General features: G+C 45.3%; 1 protein-coding gene across 1 annotated transcript in view; it reads right to left on the bottom strand.

Moving 5' to 3' along the window:
• Nucleotides 1-15,703, bottom strand: part of DNAH9 (dynein axonemal heavy chain 9) — a 408,742-nt gene that overhangs the window by 257,812 nt on the left and 135,227 nt on the right. Inside the window, exons 36-37 of the mRNA XM_030208005.1 lie at nucleotides 8,369-8,543; nucleotides 2,901-3,074 (exon numbers count right to left, since the gene is read on the bottom strand). Of these exons, the coding sequence (XP_030063865.1) occupies nucleotides 2,901-3,074; nucleotides 8,369-8,543 (349 nt within the window). The remainder of the gene's footprint in view (nucleotides 1-2,900; nucleotides 3,075-8,368; nucleotides 8,544-15,703) is intronic.

Below are 15,703 nucleotides of genomic sequence, written 5' to 3'. Positions count from 1 at the left end.
GCCCAGCATCCTGTCACCGACAGTGGCCAATCCAGGTCAAGGGCACCTGGCACGCTCCCCAAACGTAAAAACATTCCAGACAAGTTATACCTAAAAATGCGGAATTTTTCCAAGTCCATTTAATAGCGGTCTATGGACTTGTCCTTTAGGAATCTATCTAACCCCTTTTTAAACTCCGTCAAGCTGACCGCCCGTACCACGTTCTCCGGCAACGAATTCCAGAGTCTAATTACACGTTGGGTGAAGAAAAATTTTCTCCGATTCGTTTTAAATTTACCACACTGTAGCTTCAACTCATGCCCTCTAGTCCTAGTATTTTTGGATAGCGTGAACAGTCGCTTCACATCCACCCGATCCATTCCACTCATTATTTTATACACTTCTATCATATCTCCCCTCAGCCGTCTCTTCTCCAAGCTGAAAAGCCCTAGCCTTCTCAGCCTCTCTTCATAGGAAAGTCGTCCCATCCTCACTATCATTTTCGTCGCCCTCGCTGTACCTTTTCCAATTCTACTATATCTTTTTTGAGATACGGAGACCAGTACTGAACACAATACTCCAGGTGCGGTCGCACCATGGAGCGATACAACGGCATTATAACATCCGCACACCTGGACTCCATACCCTTCCTAATAACACCCAACATTCTATTCGCTTTCCTAGCCACAGCAGCACACTGAGCAGAAGGTTTCAGCGTATCATCGACGACGACACCCAGATCCCTTTCTTGATCCGTAACTCCTAACGCGGAACCTTGCAAGACGTAGCTATAATTCGGGTTCCTCTTACCCACATGCATCACTTTGCACTTGTCAACATTGAACTTCATCTGCCACTTGCACGCCCATTCTCCCAGTCTCGCAAGGTCCTCCTGTAATCGTTCACATTCCTCCTGCGACTTGACGACCCTGAATAATTTTGTGTCATCGGCGAATTTAATTACCTCATGGAAATGAGAGAGTTACTGCGATAGATCCTAGTAAGTTAGCCTCACTGAAAGAGACAGAACATACCATTCGAATCAGATTGCAGAAGTCAGGACTTAGTGAACTGGACCTTGAATCATTTGAGGTTTCCAGTTACTGGAAACAAACTTCTGGACTTCACTGAGAAAAATGTCTCTTCGTAATTAGACTCTAAAGATGCCTGAGGACTGGATGTATCAGCATAACAATTAAATCTAGAAACTTCCACAGCAATGTGGATATCTAGGAAAGACAATTCATTGATCTTCAAACCCACTCTATAAGGTAGTTCAATTCAATGCATGAAGAGACACTGACTTTGGGATTTCATTGTGATAAACACTTTTAAAGTGTCTTCTCAAATGGGTGCTGTAGTTTTTATCAACTTCAACTTAAGCCTTGTTTTGCTCTTGCAATTTTGATCAAAGTAGTCCATGTGACTGTCACTAGCCAACTCAACTACTACAATTCATTATATCAAGGATTAACTAAAAATGGCTTTAAAAGATTACAACTTGTTTAAAATACAGCAGAAAGGTTGATTACTGGCAAAAAAAAATTTTTTTGATCATGAAATGTTTCTTGTGCAAGCTAGGTTGGCTTCTGATTACTACAAATGTTTCATTTAAGCAATTGTGTCTAGTTCCATAAGGCATTCTACGTGGGAGATCTTTATTTATTGAACAGGCTGAGTACATTCCTTCACTGTGCTCTTCTCAACAATTTTGCTTTGATTGCTGTCATTAAGAAGCGTTTGCCTGTCAACATTTTATTATGCTGGATCATCTTTATGGAATGCCTTACCTGCCAATTTGATTGATATTAGCAACTACCTATCCTTCATGAAAGCTTTGAAAACTTGAGGGTCAATACTCAAAGCTATTTAATCAGTCAGAAACAAATCTTGGCCAGTGAAATTGCCTGTTCAGAGCTAACCGCTAATTTTCAGACACTGAAAATAACCAGTTAGTGCTGAACTGAAAACCTTGTTATTTTGGGCATGTTCCAGGGGCAAAAATGGCACCAGGTTAACCACATAAACAGGACTGCATAAAAGTCATTCCAATCTATATGCGGTAGCCCATAGTCAGTTAAGTGCTGAATATCACTCTTAACCGGCTCCAGAAACCTGGAAATTCAATGTCGGTGCCTGGATATGGCCTGGCATTGAACTTTTGGGTTTGATGCCGGTGGCAGTTAGCAAAATGTTGATTGCTGCTAAATGAATATCGGGCCCTTGTTTTTTTTTTTTTTTTGAACAGAGTTATAATTGATGTGATTAATGGTTGCCTCTTTCAATATATTTTATTTTAGGCTGTTGTGTTTTAACATTAAGCCAATAACTACATTTTCAGTGTTGATTTACAATTTTTATTTTACTTTTGACTGTAATATATTTTTTAAATTGCAAATTGCTTTATTGGTCTGGTTGGGCTGAGTAGTATATAAAGTAAATAAACCAAATCAAATATGAAAACATCTCTAGACACAAGCTAGACTGTGGGAATTATGGATTTCATACATCGGATTTGTTTCAAGGATGAGAAACCACTTAAAGGGAAATTTTCTAAAGCATTTTCATATATTAAATAGGATTTTATATGCAGAAAGTGGGCTTTTGAAAATTGCCTAATACAAGTGTGTGTAACAATATTCAGAAAATGCTGAGCTCCTAAATTTATGCTCCTAAGTTGGCCTCCTAAATTTGTGCTCTATTTTCATCCAGACTTAGGAGCATAACTTTTCAGCTGAATATTAAATCTTAATTTGGAGTTTAAAAGTTTTGATTAAGAGCACGGCACCTAAATCTTGGTATCAATTTATAGAATTGCCACCTTAATTTATTTAGTATTTTACAGTCCTAGTTTGCATGTCACTTACAAAGCATGCAGGTTGCACAGATCTCTAGAAGGGAGATGGTCAGTACTCACTCACCTGTAAGGGCATGTCAGGATCAAACTCAAATTTGGGGATGAGTTTGGACCACAGTTCAAACTTCTTAGTCTCAGGATCAATGTAATAGTCAAAGACAGTTCCCTGAGATGGGAATTTGATGGTCTTGAATTCTGTTACCCACCACTTGCTGAATTCCACTCTGTAATCAACCAGCTGTAAGAGAAGACCTGATATTTTAAACAGGCTTTATCAGTCAGCAAATACACCTTGGACTAGATTCTATACATCAGGCCTAAAAATTCAGCACCGAAATGAAATTTGCTTAGGCATATTTTATAAAGTATACCTTAATTTAGGTGTACTTTATAGTATGAGCCTAAATTTCTATGCAATTTAAAGAATACACCGAGCACCGGTTCACGCAACTAAATATAGTCATGGCCAATTACGTCAAGTATAACCTGGTGTAAATCCAGATGCCTAAATTAGGGGTAGAGCGGGTGTATTCTGTAAAAGTGTGCATAGTGCCCATGACCACCCATTCCACGCCCACGGACGTGCCCCCTTTTTAACAATTTGACTTAAAATTTACGTGCACCACGTTGCAGACTATGCTTACCAAGTATTGTGTATAAATTCTAATTAATGCCAATTACTGCTGATAATTAGTTGCTAACATCCAATTATCAGTGCTAATTAGCTTGTTAACCAATTTCCTTCTGTGCATTGTTATAGACTACTTTTGGATTTCCACATGGAAATCTTGCCACGCTATTGTTACATCCCTCACCTGAATCGCGGTCCGCGCAGCCAACTCGCGACAGTCGGCCATGCGGGCTGTTGGCGGCAGTCTCGTGGGGTCCGGTTCCGATGGCCAGCTATGTCGCTCCGGCCATGGGCGCGAGTCCAGCTGATTGTTTGGATGGCCATCGTGCATTGGCCAGCCATGTCTGGCAGCGTTCCGGAAGCCACGCTGATTTCCGGTGCGGGTAGATCACATGGCGGCCTGGTTGCACGGGATTGGGCGCCTTTCTCCTTGCAGGCACCAATCTGGAGCATTCTCTGCAACTGCCCGTGGTAACTGCTGATGCGGGGACTACTTAAGGCCGGCTGTTCCCTGCACACCTTGCTTCGGCTTCTATGCTTATAGAGGTTTGGTGCTCATCTCGTGCACTCCTTTGCTTACTTGCCTACCGTTACCTGACCCTTGGACTGGACCTGATACTCGTTGCTTTGCTGCCTGCCCTGACCTTTGGACTGAACCTGATCCTCGTTGCTTTGCTGCCTGCCCTGATCTCTGGACTGTACTGGCTCACCCTTTGAGTGTTCGCCCGCCTTGCTTCCTGCCTGGTCGGGGCGGCCCAACCCCGTCCGGTTCCCAAAGTCCTTGTGGCCACCTGCACCTGGGGGCTCAACTTCTGGGGAACGGTGGTCGCTTCCCAGGTGAAGCTAGGGGTTGTCCGGCTGCCTGACCGAGCGCAGCGTGACTCTAGCTACCGTGCTCAGTCGGGGCACAAGAGCTCACTGCTCAAGTCACAACAGGACCATAACAGGTATATAGAACCCCAAGGATTATGCAGATACTGTGGCACACTACCTGAAGCCCTGCACCATTAATAGGGCTGACAAATGAGTTGATTACCTCATGATAAGAAGGGATACAAGGAACAGAACGGGATGATATGAATGATGAAGTGCTAGTAAAAAAGGGATGATTAAACAGCACATAAGAATAATCACCGAGTGATGCTTCATATTGTAAAGCAACAACAACAACAAAAAATCCACAAATGTGCAGCCCTTGATTTTAAAGTTACACAGCACTGAACATATAAGAGAAATTTCTGTTTAAAAAGGGATCTCATCCAGTCCAGTTATGGTGTTTTCCTGGCTGAACTTTGGCAGAATTATGCAAAAGGTTTTGGGTGGGTAAACACATAGAGGCATATTTTCAAAGCACTTTGGGAGGCTAAGTTCCATAGGTTTCTATGGAACTTTGGGAGGCTAAGTGCTTTGAAAATGAGCCTGATAGTCACTCATAGAAAAAAAAAGTCTGAAAACTGACCTCTCCGTGAGCCACATTCAGATAAAAATATGCCTCTATAGAGGAGGGAAAGTCTGCATGAGGATTGCATTTTCAAATCAACACACAGTACTTTTCAAAGGTGTCTACATTAAACACTTTAAATGCAAGCATAGAATTCACAAATACTGAAGCGCCTGTACTGAGCCTGAGGTAGGTGTTAATAAAGTTGGGAAAGCCAATGGAGGAAGTTACCCTCAATGTGCGTCTGGCCTAATTGGAAGTTGAGCTAGCTACCTCAAAGAGTGCTCTGCACCTGTACAGGGAACATAGGTATTTTGTAACATCAGAAAGTCCTCTTCACTGGACCATTAAAGTCTTTGCGCCGCCATTGATATCTTGGAGGATACTAGCAGAAAAAGGCAAAGAGGCCCTCTTCAAGATGAGCAAACAGATCACAATTTGCCAGGGTTGCAAACTTACTCTTGTTCAGCTAGGGCAGCCATTTCCAACCCAGTCCCATCGGGTTTTCAAGATATTCACAATGAATATTCATGAGTTAGATTTGCATACAATTGAGGCAGTGCATACAAATCTATTTCATGAATAGTCATTGTGGATATCCTGAAAACCTGATGGGACAAGGTAGGTTGGGAATGGCTGAGCTAGGGGAATGTGTATATATATGGTAAAACAAAATGCCAGCTTGAATTCTGAGCAAGAAGTGAATAGACATTGTAAGATTGTGGAAGTAATTGGTGCAATAAACTGCAACATTATGAGGTGTATTTTCAAAGCATTTAGACTTACAAAGGTTCCATAGATTACTATGGGGCTCATTTTCAAAAGAGAAAAATGTCCAAAAATAAAGAAGCATTTGGGAATTTTCTTCTCAAAACGCCCAAATTGGTATTTTTGAAACCTATTTTGCAGATGTCTATCTATGCTATTAATTTGAAGTGCATCCAAATCATGAGAGAGCATGACAGAGGCATTTCATGTGTAGTATGAGGGCAGGCTTAGGGCATTCTTGACGTTTTACAACCATAGTGGAACAAAATAAAAACGTCTAGGGCCAAAACTTCAACATTTTAGTCTAGACCTGTTTTTAGAATGAATAAAGTGCAAAAAGGTACCATAAATGACCAGATGACCACTGGAGGGAAGCAGGGATGACCCACCCCCCCGCCCCTAAAAAATGTGACTAAATATATTACTTACCAGCCTCTATGCCAGACTCAGATCTTACCCTCAAATATATTACAGCAGCATGCAGGTCCCTGGAGTAGTCTAGTGGTGGGTGCAGGTGGAGCCAGGTCCATACTCCCCCCCCCCCCCCACCTGTTGCACTTGTGGTGGAAACTGTGAGTCCCCGAAAACTGACCAGAAACCTACTGTACCCACATATAAGTGCTCCCTTCACCCATAAGGGCTACTGTAGTGGTGAACAGCTGGGGATGGTGGGCTTTGGGTGGGTTTTGGAGGGCTCAGCAAACAAGATAAGGGAGCAATGGTGAGATGTGTACTTGGGAGCATTTATATAAAGTCCACAGCAGTGCCCCCTAGGGTGTCCCATTGCTCTCCTGGGATGTCTAGGGGAGAAGTCTACTAAAATGCTAGCCCCTCCTACATTCCAATGGCTTGATTTTCTGTTTTTCACTTGTACGTTTTTTTTTTATGGACTGAAAAAATAAATGCACAGAGCACAAAAACTTGTTACAAATTATATTTTTGAAAATAAAAATAGACATTTTACGGTTTTGGAAATGGTCATGTTTTCTATTCAGATTTATGACGTTTAGCGCAAAACATCCAAAGTCTGACTTAGACGTCATATCAAAAATGCTCCTCCACGTAACTTTATAAGTCTAAGTGCTTTGAAAATACACCTCACTGTAACCTATGGAACTATGTAAGTCTAAGTGCTTTGAAAATGAGTCCCTATATCATCTCAGAAAGTGTTTTTTAAGCACAGCCAACCTGCAACGTAAGTAGCTGTGGAACAGTAATATCCTACAATTTGGACTTCAGTGCAGACATTTCAAATCTTGCAAGGCAAGAATGAACAGCTCCAACATCTTGTACTCAGTAGAGAAGGACAAGCTTTTGCTTGTTTCAGGAAAAGGGGGAGAAAACCAGAATACTTAAAAGAGCTTGCCACAGCCTGAAGGGTGCATTTTTGCACCTGAAATAAAGCATGACAGAACAACCTCTATGCAATTTTTCAAACATGCCCACCATGTTTCTCTATTTCAGCACTATACATTTTCACATAGGACCTGGGAACTTTGGATTAAGATAAGTTAAAAAAAATCACAGAAGGAAATTGGATTTTCCAATTCGGGCTGTAGAACGAGAAGAAGTGAATCGATTTTTTACTTGTTTCAAAAGTACAAAGACTAAAGGACACTCAATGAAGTTACATGGAAATACTTTGAAAACAAATAGGATGAAATATTTTTTCACTCAATGAATAGTTAAGCTCTGGAACTCATTACCAGAGGATGTTGTAACAGTGGTTAGCGTATCTAGATTTAAAAAATGTTTGGAGAAGTTCCTGGAGGAAAGGTCCACAGTCTGCTATTGAGATAGACATGGGGGAAGCCATTGCTTGCCCTGGGATTGGTAGCATGGAATATTGCTACTATTTGGGTTCTGCCAGGTACTTGTGACCTGGATTGGCCACTGTTGGAGGGAGGATACTGGGTGAGATGGACCATTGTTCTGACCCAGTATGGCTTATGAATATTTGGCCCCCTAGTGCCTCAAATCTATTATTCGTATTCAACCAAATACAAATAATGCATTAAAATTAATAAAATCAAAAGATGTAGACTTTCACTGTTTTCTATCCATAAAGAATGCATTGAGAAGATTCCCCCCTGCCTCCACTGAAAGCAAACCTAGCTCATGAATATTCATTGTTGATATACTGAAAACCTGAGTGCCTGGGGTACCCCCAGGACAGGTTTGGGAACCACTGTCGTACACTGAACTGAACCACCTCCTCTCTAAACCTTGAGATTATAATATTTGTGCCCTACTGAAACAATCATCCACCTAAACGAGGTTTGTCCAAGTTCAGTCCTCGAGGGCTCCAATCAGACCAGGTTTTCTGGATATCCCTAATGAATATACATAAGAGAGATCTGAATACAATGGGTATAGTGGATGCAAATCATTCTCATGCATATTCATTAGTAATATCCTGAAACCCTGGCTTGTTCGCAGACTTTGAGGACTGAGCTTGGACAAGATTTGTATGTACAATGCCCCAACGCTTGTAGTGTACTATGGCAGTTTGCTTCTAAACCAGACCCCTCAATCTACACTGTACCAAGGCAGTACCCTTTTAACTATACCCCTCCAAAGATAATACTGTACTGAAACACATCCCTTTTGAGAACTTTCATTCTTGCAGTCTGAGATGTTCCTTCCTATGGAACACATCCATGTAACATCTGCATTATCAGTATAACCCTACCTGATCCTGGAACAGTGCTCCACCAAAGGCCCAAATAGCTGCAAACACAAAGTACAATTCATAAAGTTCCTTTGAACAATCAGGAGGAGTATTTTCCTTGGTGAGAAGACATTCTAGGAGGTAGCACAGCATCTGAACCATGCTCTGTTCTGGAATTGGAATAATCTTCTTAAATCTGAAGAAAAATAAAGTGGAAATCAATTTTAAGTCATCATCACATCATCTGTCATCTCCATTCACTTCCAAAGTGAAGTCTCTCTCCCTCTCTCCAGGTCACGCAAATCATCATTGTTGCCGTTAGGAACAACTTCCTACTCCGGCATCTCAGATAAGACAATAAAAATTGATTAGACAGTGAAACTGATCACATTTCTTACTCTCACTGGTCTCTGCAGAGAAGCTTGGACGTACATAAAACCCAGTTACTTACTTTTAACAGGTGTTCTCCAAGGTCAGCAGGATAGGAATCCTCACATATGGGTGACATCATGCAACACAGCCTGCTCAGGAAGTTTTCTCCAGCACTTTAGAGACCTTTTGAAAAAGCCTCACTGTGCATGCATGCTTGTTCCCACTGTTGCATGGGACCTCCTCAGTTCGCTGCAAAACTTTTAGACTACAGCTCTTTGGGGGAAGGAGGGTTGTGAGGATTCCTATCCTGCCGTCCTTGAAAAAAACCTGCTAAAAGTAAATATCAGTTTTTCCAAGGGCAAATAGGCCAGCTGGATCCTCACATCTGAGCTCCCTGGTTAAAGGTCACCTTCAGCAGGGAAAAAGGGAAAACAAAGAACCTAGAGATGCTACAACAAGAAAACATTCAAATTGTTTTGGCAGCAATGAGGCTTACTTCATAAGTTGTTGTTGTTTTTTGGTTTTTTTTTTGGAAGGTAGCTTTGAACTGAAAGAAATGGGCCAAAGGGGATTGAAGCTGTATTACAAACTCCAAATATATTCTGGAAGACTACCTTGCCAAACCTACCATTACATTGGGAGCCTAGAGAACTGAAAGAACAGGCTGAAGTCCAAGTTGCAGCCTTGCAAATCTCTTGTATCAATGCCCACCTGATGCCGCCTTTCCTCTGACATGAACCTCTAGAGATGGACATGCCTGGGCTTAAATGAAGGAAACTACTACTGAGGCAGCCTGGGCAGAGAAATCATATTAATTTGTTAATTCTGTTTAATTTTGGTTCAGTCCTGTAAAGTGGTAGAATGCCATCTGGTTTTAATTACTCAAATGTCTAGCTTTTGCTAGACTAGAGGTTAGAAAGGTCAGAGAGAAATGAAACTTTCTTTGTCCCTTTATGAGTGATGGATTGTTAAGGCTGGTTCATAGGTATTATTTACCACATCTGGATGCCATTCTAAGTAAGGCATACTGGACAATCTCGAGGGGATCAGCAAGCAAGCTGTTTTAAAAGATTAGGCTGAATGCTTTTTAGAAGGAGATAGTTTAGATTTAAATAATTCTAGATAATTTAGATTTTGTCTTATAAGGAATTCTGATTTTTGCTTATTTTAAAATATGTTTTATTCTGTTTAATTAATGTTTTATTTCTCCCTGTAAAATATCTTTTCAATTCAGTGTCTGACTTTCAAGTGAGATTTGTCTGCAGTTTAAGAGGTCATCATCTGGTTTGAATTATCCACAGTCCTAGCTAGGTGAAAGAGGTCAGGAAAAGTCAACTCTTCTCCTTGATTGATTATAGCTAAGTGTAGGACTGGTCTCCTGAAAGTAATAACAAACCATGTCTGTGTGCCATTAAGTAAGATTGGCCCCTTAATGAATGCCAGAGTCCGGTTAGTATTTTAAGCTATAACTGGGAATCTGAGAATTTAATAATAATAAAATGCAGGAGATAGGTGCCACATTGTCTAGTTTGAGAGGCCCCAGGTCATAGGTCAGTTTAGGAAATATCAAACCTATGTAACTGATATTTTTGAGTAAATTGTAGAGATAATTAGTTCAAGACAGGGTAATCAATCTATTCTTTACCATCTGGTGAGAAAGGGGGGTTAGAAGGGTTTAGGACCCTATATAAATGAGAACAGAAGCAGCTTACGTTAGATGAGAAGGAACCAAGACAGGAGACACAAGACACAGAGAGCTGAAGAGAAGAAAAGAGCTAGCGCTGATGTCCTACTTTGTTTGCTGGCAAATAAAGAAGATTTCTCTCTCATTCTGGTGTGTGGTGTTTGACTCCTGAAGTACCACAGATTCTGCTAACAATAGTGGTAATTCCTGCAACACTACAAAAACAAGATAAGGATGTGGAATCACAGATACAATCAATATAAAAAAATAATTAATGTTCCACCTTCAGAAAGAGACCAACTATATCATTAAAAGGAAGAAAAGCCTCAAAGAGCTCCAAATCCAACAATTTTAAGAGCTATATGCTAATCAATAAGATCTCTTCTTCAATATCGGCAAAAACCTTCCATATAAATGTAAAAATGTTCAAATCACATAGTGCATTCAAACTTTTTTTATAAAACAATGCTAACCTGGCGGCCGGTGTGGGGTGGGGCTGGCAGGTTCTGGGCATAAGTAACCGGATGCATTAAATAAAGCGAATGCTACATACCTGTAGAAGGTATTCTCCGAGGACAGCAGGCTGATTGTTCTCACTGATGGGGGTGACGTCCACGGCAGCCCCTCCAATCGGAAACTTCACTAGCAAAGTCCTTTGCTAGCCCTCGCGCGCCCGCGCGCACCGCGCATGCGCGGCCGTCTTCCCGCCCGAAACCGGCTCGAGCCGGCCAGTCCAGTATGTAGCAAGACAATACACTTCAAGGGAAGACACAACTCCAAAGGGGAGGCGGGCGGGTTTGTGAGAACAATCAGCCTGCTGTCCTCGGAGAATACCTTCTACAGGTATGTAGCATTCGCTTTCTCCGAGGACAAGCAGGCTGCTTGTTCTCACTGATGGGGTATCCCTAGCCCCCAGGCTCACTCAAAACAACAACATTGGTCAATTGGGCCTCGCAACGGCGAGGACATAACTGAGATTGACCTAAAAATTTACCAACTAACTGAGAGTGTAGCCTGGAACAGAACAAACAGGGCCCTCGGGGGGTGGAGTTGGATCCTAAAGCCCAAACAGGTTCTGAAGAACTGACTGCCCGAACCGACTGTCACGTCGGGTATCCTGCTGCAGACAGTAATGAGATGTGAATGTGTGGACAGATGACCACGTCGCAGCTTTGCAAATTTCCTCCATGGTGGCTGACTTCAAGTGGGCTACCGACGCTGCCATGGCTCTAACATTATGAGCCGTGACATGACCCTCAAGAGCCAGCCCAGCCTGGGCGTAAGTGAAGGAAATGCAATCTGCTAGCCAATTGGATATGGTGCGTTTCCCTACAGCCACTCCCCTCTTGTTGGGATCAAAAGAAACAAACAATTGGGCGGACTGTCTGTGGGGCTGTGTCCGCTCCAGATAGAAGGCCAATGCTCTCTTGCAGTCCAATGTGTGCAGCTGACGTTCAGCAGGGCAGGAATGAGGACGGGGAAAGAATGTTGGCAAGACAATTGACTGGTTCAGATGGAACTCCGACACAACCTCTGGCAGAAACTTAGGGTGAGTGCGGAGGACTACTCTGTTGTGATGAAATTTGGTGTAAGGGGCCTGGGCTACCAGGGCCTGAAGCTCACTGACTCTACGAGCCGAGGTAACTGCCACCAAGAAAATGACCTTCCAGGTCAAGTACTTCGGATGGCAGGAATTCAGTGGCTCGAAAGGAGGTTTCATCAGCTGGGTGAGAACGACATTGAGATCCCATGACACTGTAGGAGGCTTGACAGGGGGCTTTGACAAAAGCAAACCTCTCATGAAGCGAACAACTAAAGGCTGTCCTGAGATCGGCTTACCTTCCACTTGGTAATGGTATGCACTGATTGCACTAAGGTGAACCCTTACGGAGTTGGTCTTCAGACCAGACTCCGACAAGTGGAGAAGGTATTCAAGCAGGGTCTGTGTAGGACAAGAGCGAGGATCTAGGGCCTTGCTGTCACACCAGACGGCAAACCTCCTCCAATGAAAGAAGTAACATCTCTTAGTGGAGTCTTTCCTGGAAGCAAGCAAGATGCGGGAGACACCCTCTGGCAGACCCAAAGAGGCAAAGTCTACGCCCTCAACATCCAGGCCGTGAGAGCCAGGGACTGGAGGTTGGGATGCAGCAGAGCCCCTTCGTCCTGCGTGATGAGGGTCGGAAAACACTCCAATCTCCACGGTTCTTCGGAGGATAACTCCAGAAGAAGAGGGAACCAGATCTGACGCGGCCAAAAGGGAGCAATCAGAATCATGGTGCCTCGGTCTTGCTTGAGTTTCAACAAAGTCTTCCCCACCAGAGGAATGGGAGGATAAGCATACAGCAGACCTTCCCCCCAATCCAGGAGGAAGGCATCCGACGCCAGTCTGCCGTGGGCCTGAAGCCTGGAACAGAACTGAGGGACCTTGTGGTTCACTTGAGATGCGAAGAGATCTACCAGGGGGGTGCCCCACGCCCGGAAGATCTGTCGCACCACACGGGAATTGAGCGACCACTCGTGAGGTTGCATAATCCTGCTCAACCTGTCGGCCAGACTGTTGTTTACGCCTGCCAGATATGTGGCTTGGAGCACCATGCCTTGACGGCGAGCCCAGAGCCACATGCTGACGGCTTCCTGACACAGGGGGCGAGATCCGGTGCCCCCCTGCTTGTTGACATAGTACATGGCAACCTGATTGTCTGTCTGAATTTGGATAATTTGGTGGGACAGCCGATCTCTGAAAGCCTTCAGAGCGTTCCAGATCGCTCGCAACTCCAGAAGATTGATCTGTAGATCGCTTTCTTGGAGGGACCACCTTCCTTGGGTGTGAAGCCCATCGACATGAGCTCCCCATCCCAGGAGAGACGCATCCGTGGTCAGCACTTTTTGAGGCTGAGGAATTTGGAAGGGACGTCCCAGAGTCAAATTGGAGCAAATCGTCCACCAATACAGGGATTCGAGAAAACTCGTGGACAGGTGGATCACGTCCTCTAGACCCCCGGCGGCCTGATACCACTGGGAGGCTAGGGTCCATTGAGCAGATCTCATGTGAAGGCGGGCCATGGGAGTCACATGAACTGTGGAGGCCATGTGGCCCAGCAATCTCAACATCTGCCGAGCTGTGATCTGCTGGGACGCTCGCACCCGCGAGACGAGGGACAACAAGTTGTTGGCCCTCGCCTCTGGGAGATAGGCGCGAGCCGTCCGAGAATCCAGCAGGGCTCCGATGAATTCGAGTTTCTGCACTGGGAGAAGATGGGACTTTGGGTAATTTATCACAAACCCCAGTAGCTCCAGGAGGCGAATAGTCATCTGCATGGACTGCAGGGCTCCTGCCTCGGATGTGTTCTTCACCAGCCAATCGTCGAGATATGGGAACACGTGCACCCCCAGCCTGCGAAGCGCCGCTGCTACCACAGCTAGGCACTTTGTGAACACCCTGGGCGCAGAGGCGAGCCCGAAGGGTAGCACACAGTACTGGAAGTGGCGTGCGCCCAGCTGAAATCGCAGATACTGTCTGTGAGCTGGCAGTATCGGGATGTGTGTGTAGGCATCCTTCAAGTCCAGAGAGCATAGCCAATCGTTTTGCTGAATCATGGGGAGAAGGGTGCCCAGGGAAAGCATCCTGAACTTTTCTTTTACGAGATATTTGTTCAGGGCCCTTAGGTCTAGGATGGGACGCATCCCCCCTGTTTTCTTTTCCACAAGGAAGTACCTGGAATAGAACCCCAGCCCTTCTTGCCCGGATGGCACGGGCTCGACCGCATTGGCGCTGAGAAGGGCGGAGAGTTCCTCTGCAAGTACCTGCTTGTGCTGGAAGCTGTAGGACTGAGCTCCCGGTGGACAATTTGGAGGTTGAGAGGCCAAATTGAGGGTGTATCCTTGCCGGACTATTTGGAGAACCCACTGATCGGAGGTTATAAGAGGCCACCTTTGGTGAAAAGCTTTCAACCTCCCTCCGACAGGCAGGTCGCCCGGCACTGACACTTGGATGTCGGCTATGCTCTGCTGGAGCCAGTCAAAAGCTCGCCCCTTGCTTTTGCTGGGGAGCCGCGGGGCCTTGCTGATTCGCACGCTGCTGACGAGAGCGAGCGCGCTGGGGCTTAGCCTGGGCCGCAGGCTGTCGGGAAGGAGGATTGTACCTACGCTTGCCAGAAGTATAGGGAACAGTCTTCCTTCCCCCGAAAAATCGTCTACCTGTAGAGGTAGAAGCTGAAGGCTGCCGGCGGGCGAACTTGTCGAATGCGGTGTCCCGCTGGTGGAGAGACTCTACCACCTGCTCGACTTTTTCGCCAAAAATGTTATCCGCACGGCAAGGCAAGTCCGTAATCCGCTGCTGGACTCTATTCTCCAGGTCGGCGGCACGCAGCCATGAGAGCCTGCGCATCACCACACCTTGAGCAGCGGCCCTGGACGCAACATCAAAAGTGTCATAAACTCCTCTGGCCAGGAATTTTCTGCACGCCTTCAGCTGCCTGACCACCTCCTGAAAAGGCTTGGCTTGCTCAGGGGGAAGAGCATCAACCAAGCCCGCCAACTGCCGCACATTATTCCGCATGTGTATGCTCGTGTAGAGCTGGTAAGACTGGATCTTGGACACGAGCATAGAGGAATGGTAGGCCTTCCTCCCAAAGGAGTCTAAGGTTCTAGCGTCCTTGCCCGGGGGCGCCGAAGCATGTTCCCTAGAACTCTTAGCCTTCTTTAGGGCCAAATCCACAACTCCAGAGTCATGAGGCAACTGAGTGCGCATCAGCTCTGGGTCCCCATGGATCCGGTACTGGGACTCGATCTTCTTGGGAATGTGGGGATTAGTTAATGGTTTGGTCCAGTTCGCAAGCAATGTCTTCTTCAGGACATGGTGCAAGGGAACAGTGGACGCTTCCTTAGGTGGAGAAGGATAGTCCAGGAGCTCAAACATTTCAGCCCTGGGCTCGTCCTCCACAACCACCGGGAAGGGGATGGCCGTAGACATCTCCCGGACAAAGGAGGCAAAAGACAGACTCTCGGGAGGAGAAAGCTGTCTCTCAGGAGAGGGAGTGGGATCAGACGGAAGACCCCCAGACTCCTCGTCAGAGAAATATCTGGGATCTTCCTCTTCCTCCCACGAGGCCTCACCCTCGGTGTCAGACACAAGTTCACGGACCTGTGTCTGCAACCTCGCCCTGCTCGACTCCGTGGAACCCTGTCCACGATGGGGGCGTCGAGAGGTAGACTCCCTCGCCCGCATCGGCGAAGCTCCCTCCGCCGACGTAGTCGGGGAGCCTTCCTGGGAGGTGGCCGCGGTCGGCACCGCACGCGGT

The sequence above is a fragment of the Microcaecilia unicolor genome, chromosome 6 (genome assembly GCF_901765095.1).
Source record: "Microcaecilia unicolor chromosome 6, aMicUni1.1, whole genome shotgun sequence".
NCBI lineage: Eukaryota > Metazoa > Chordata > Amphibia > Gymnophiona > Siphonopidae > Microcaecilia > Microcaecilia unicolor.
This window is presented reverse-complemented; position numbering and strand designations above follow the sequence as displayed.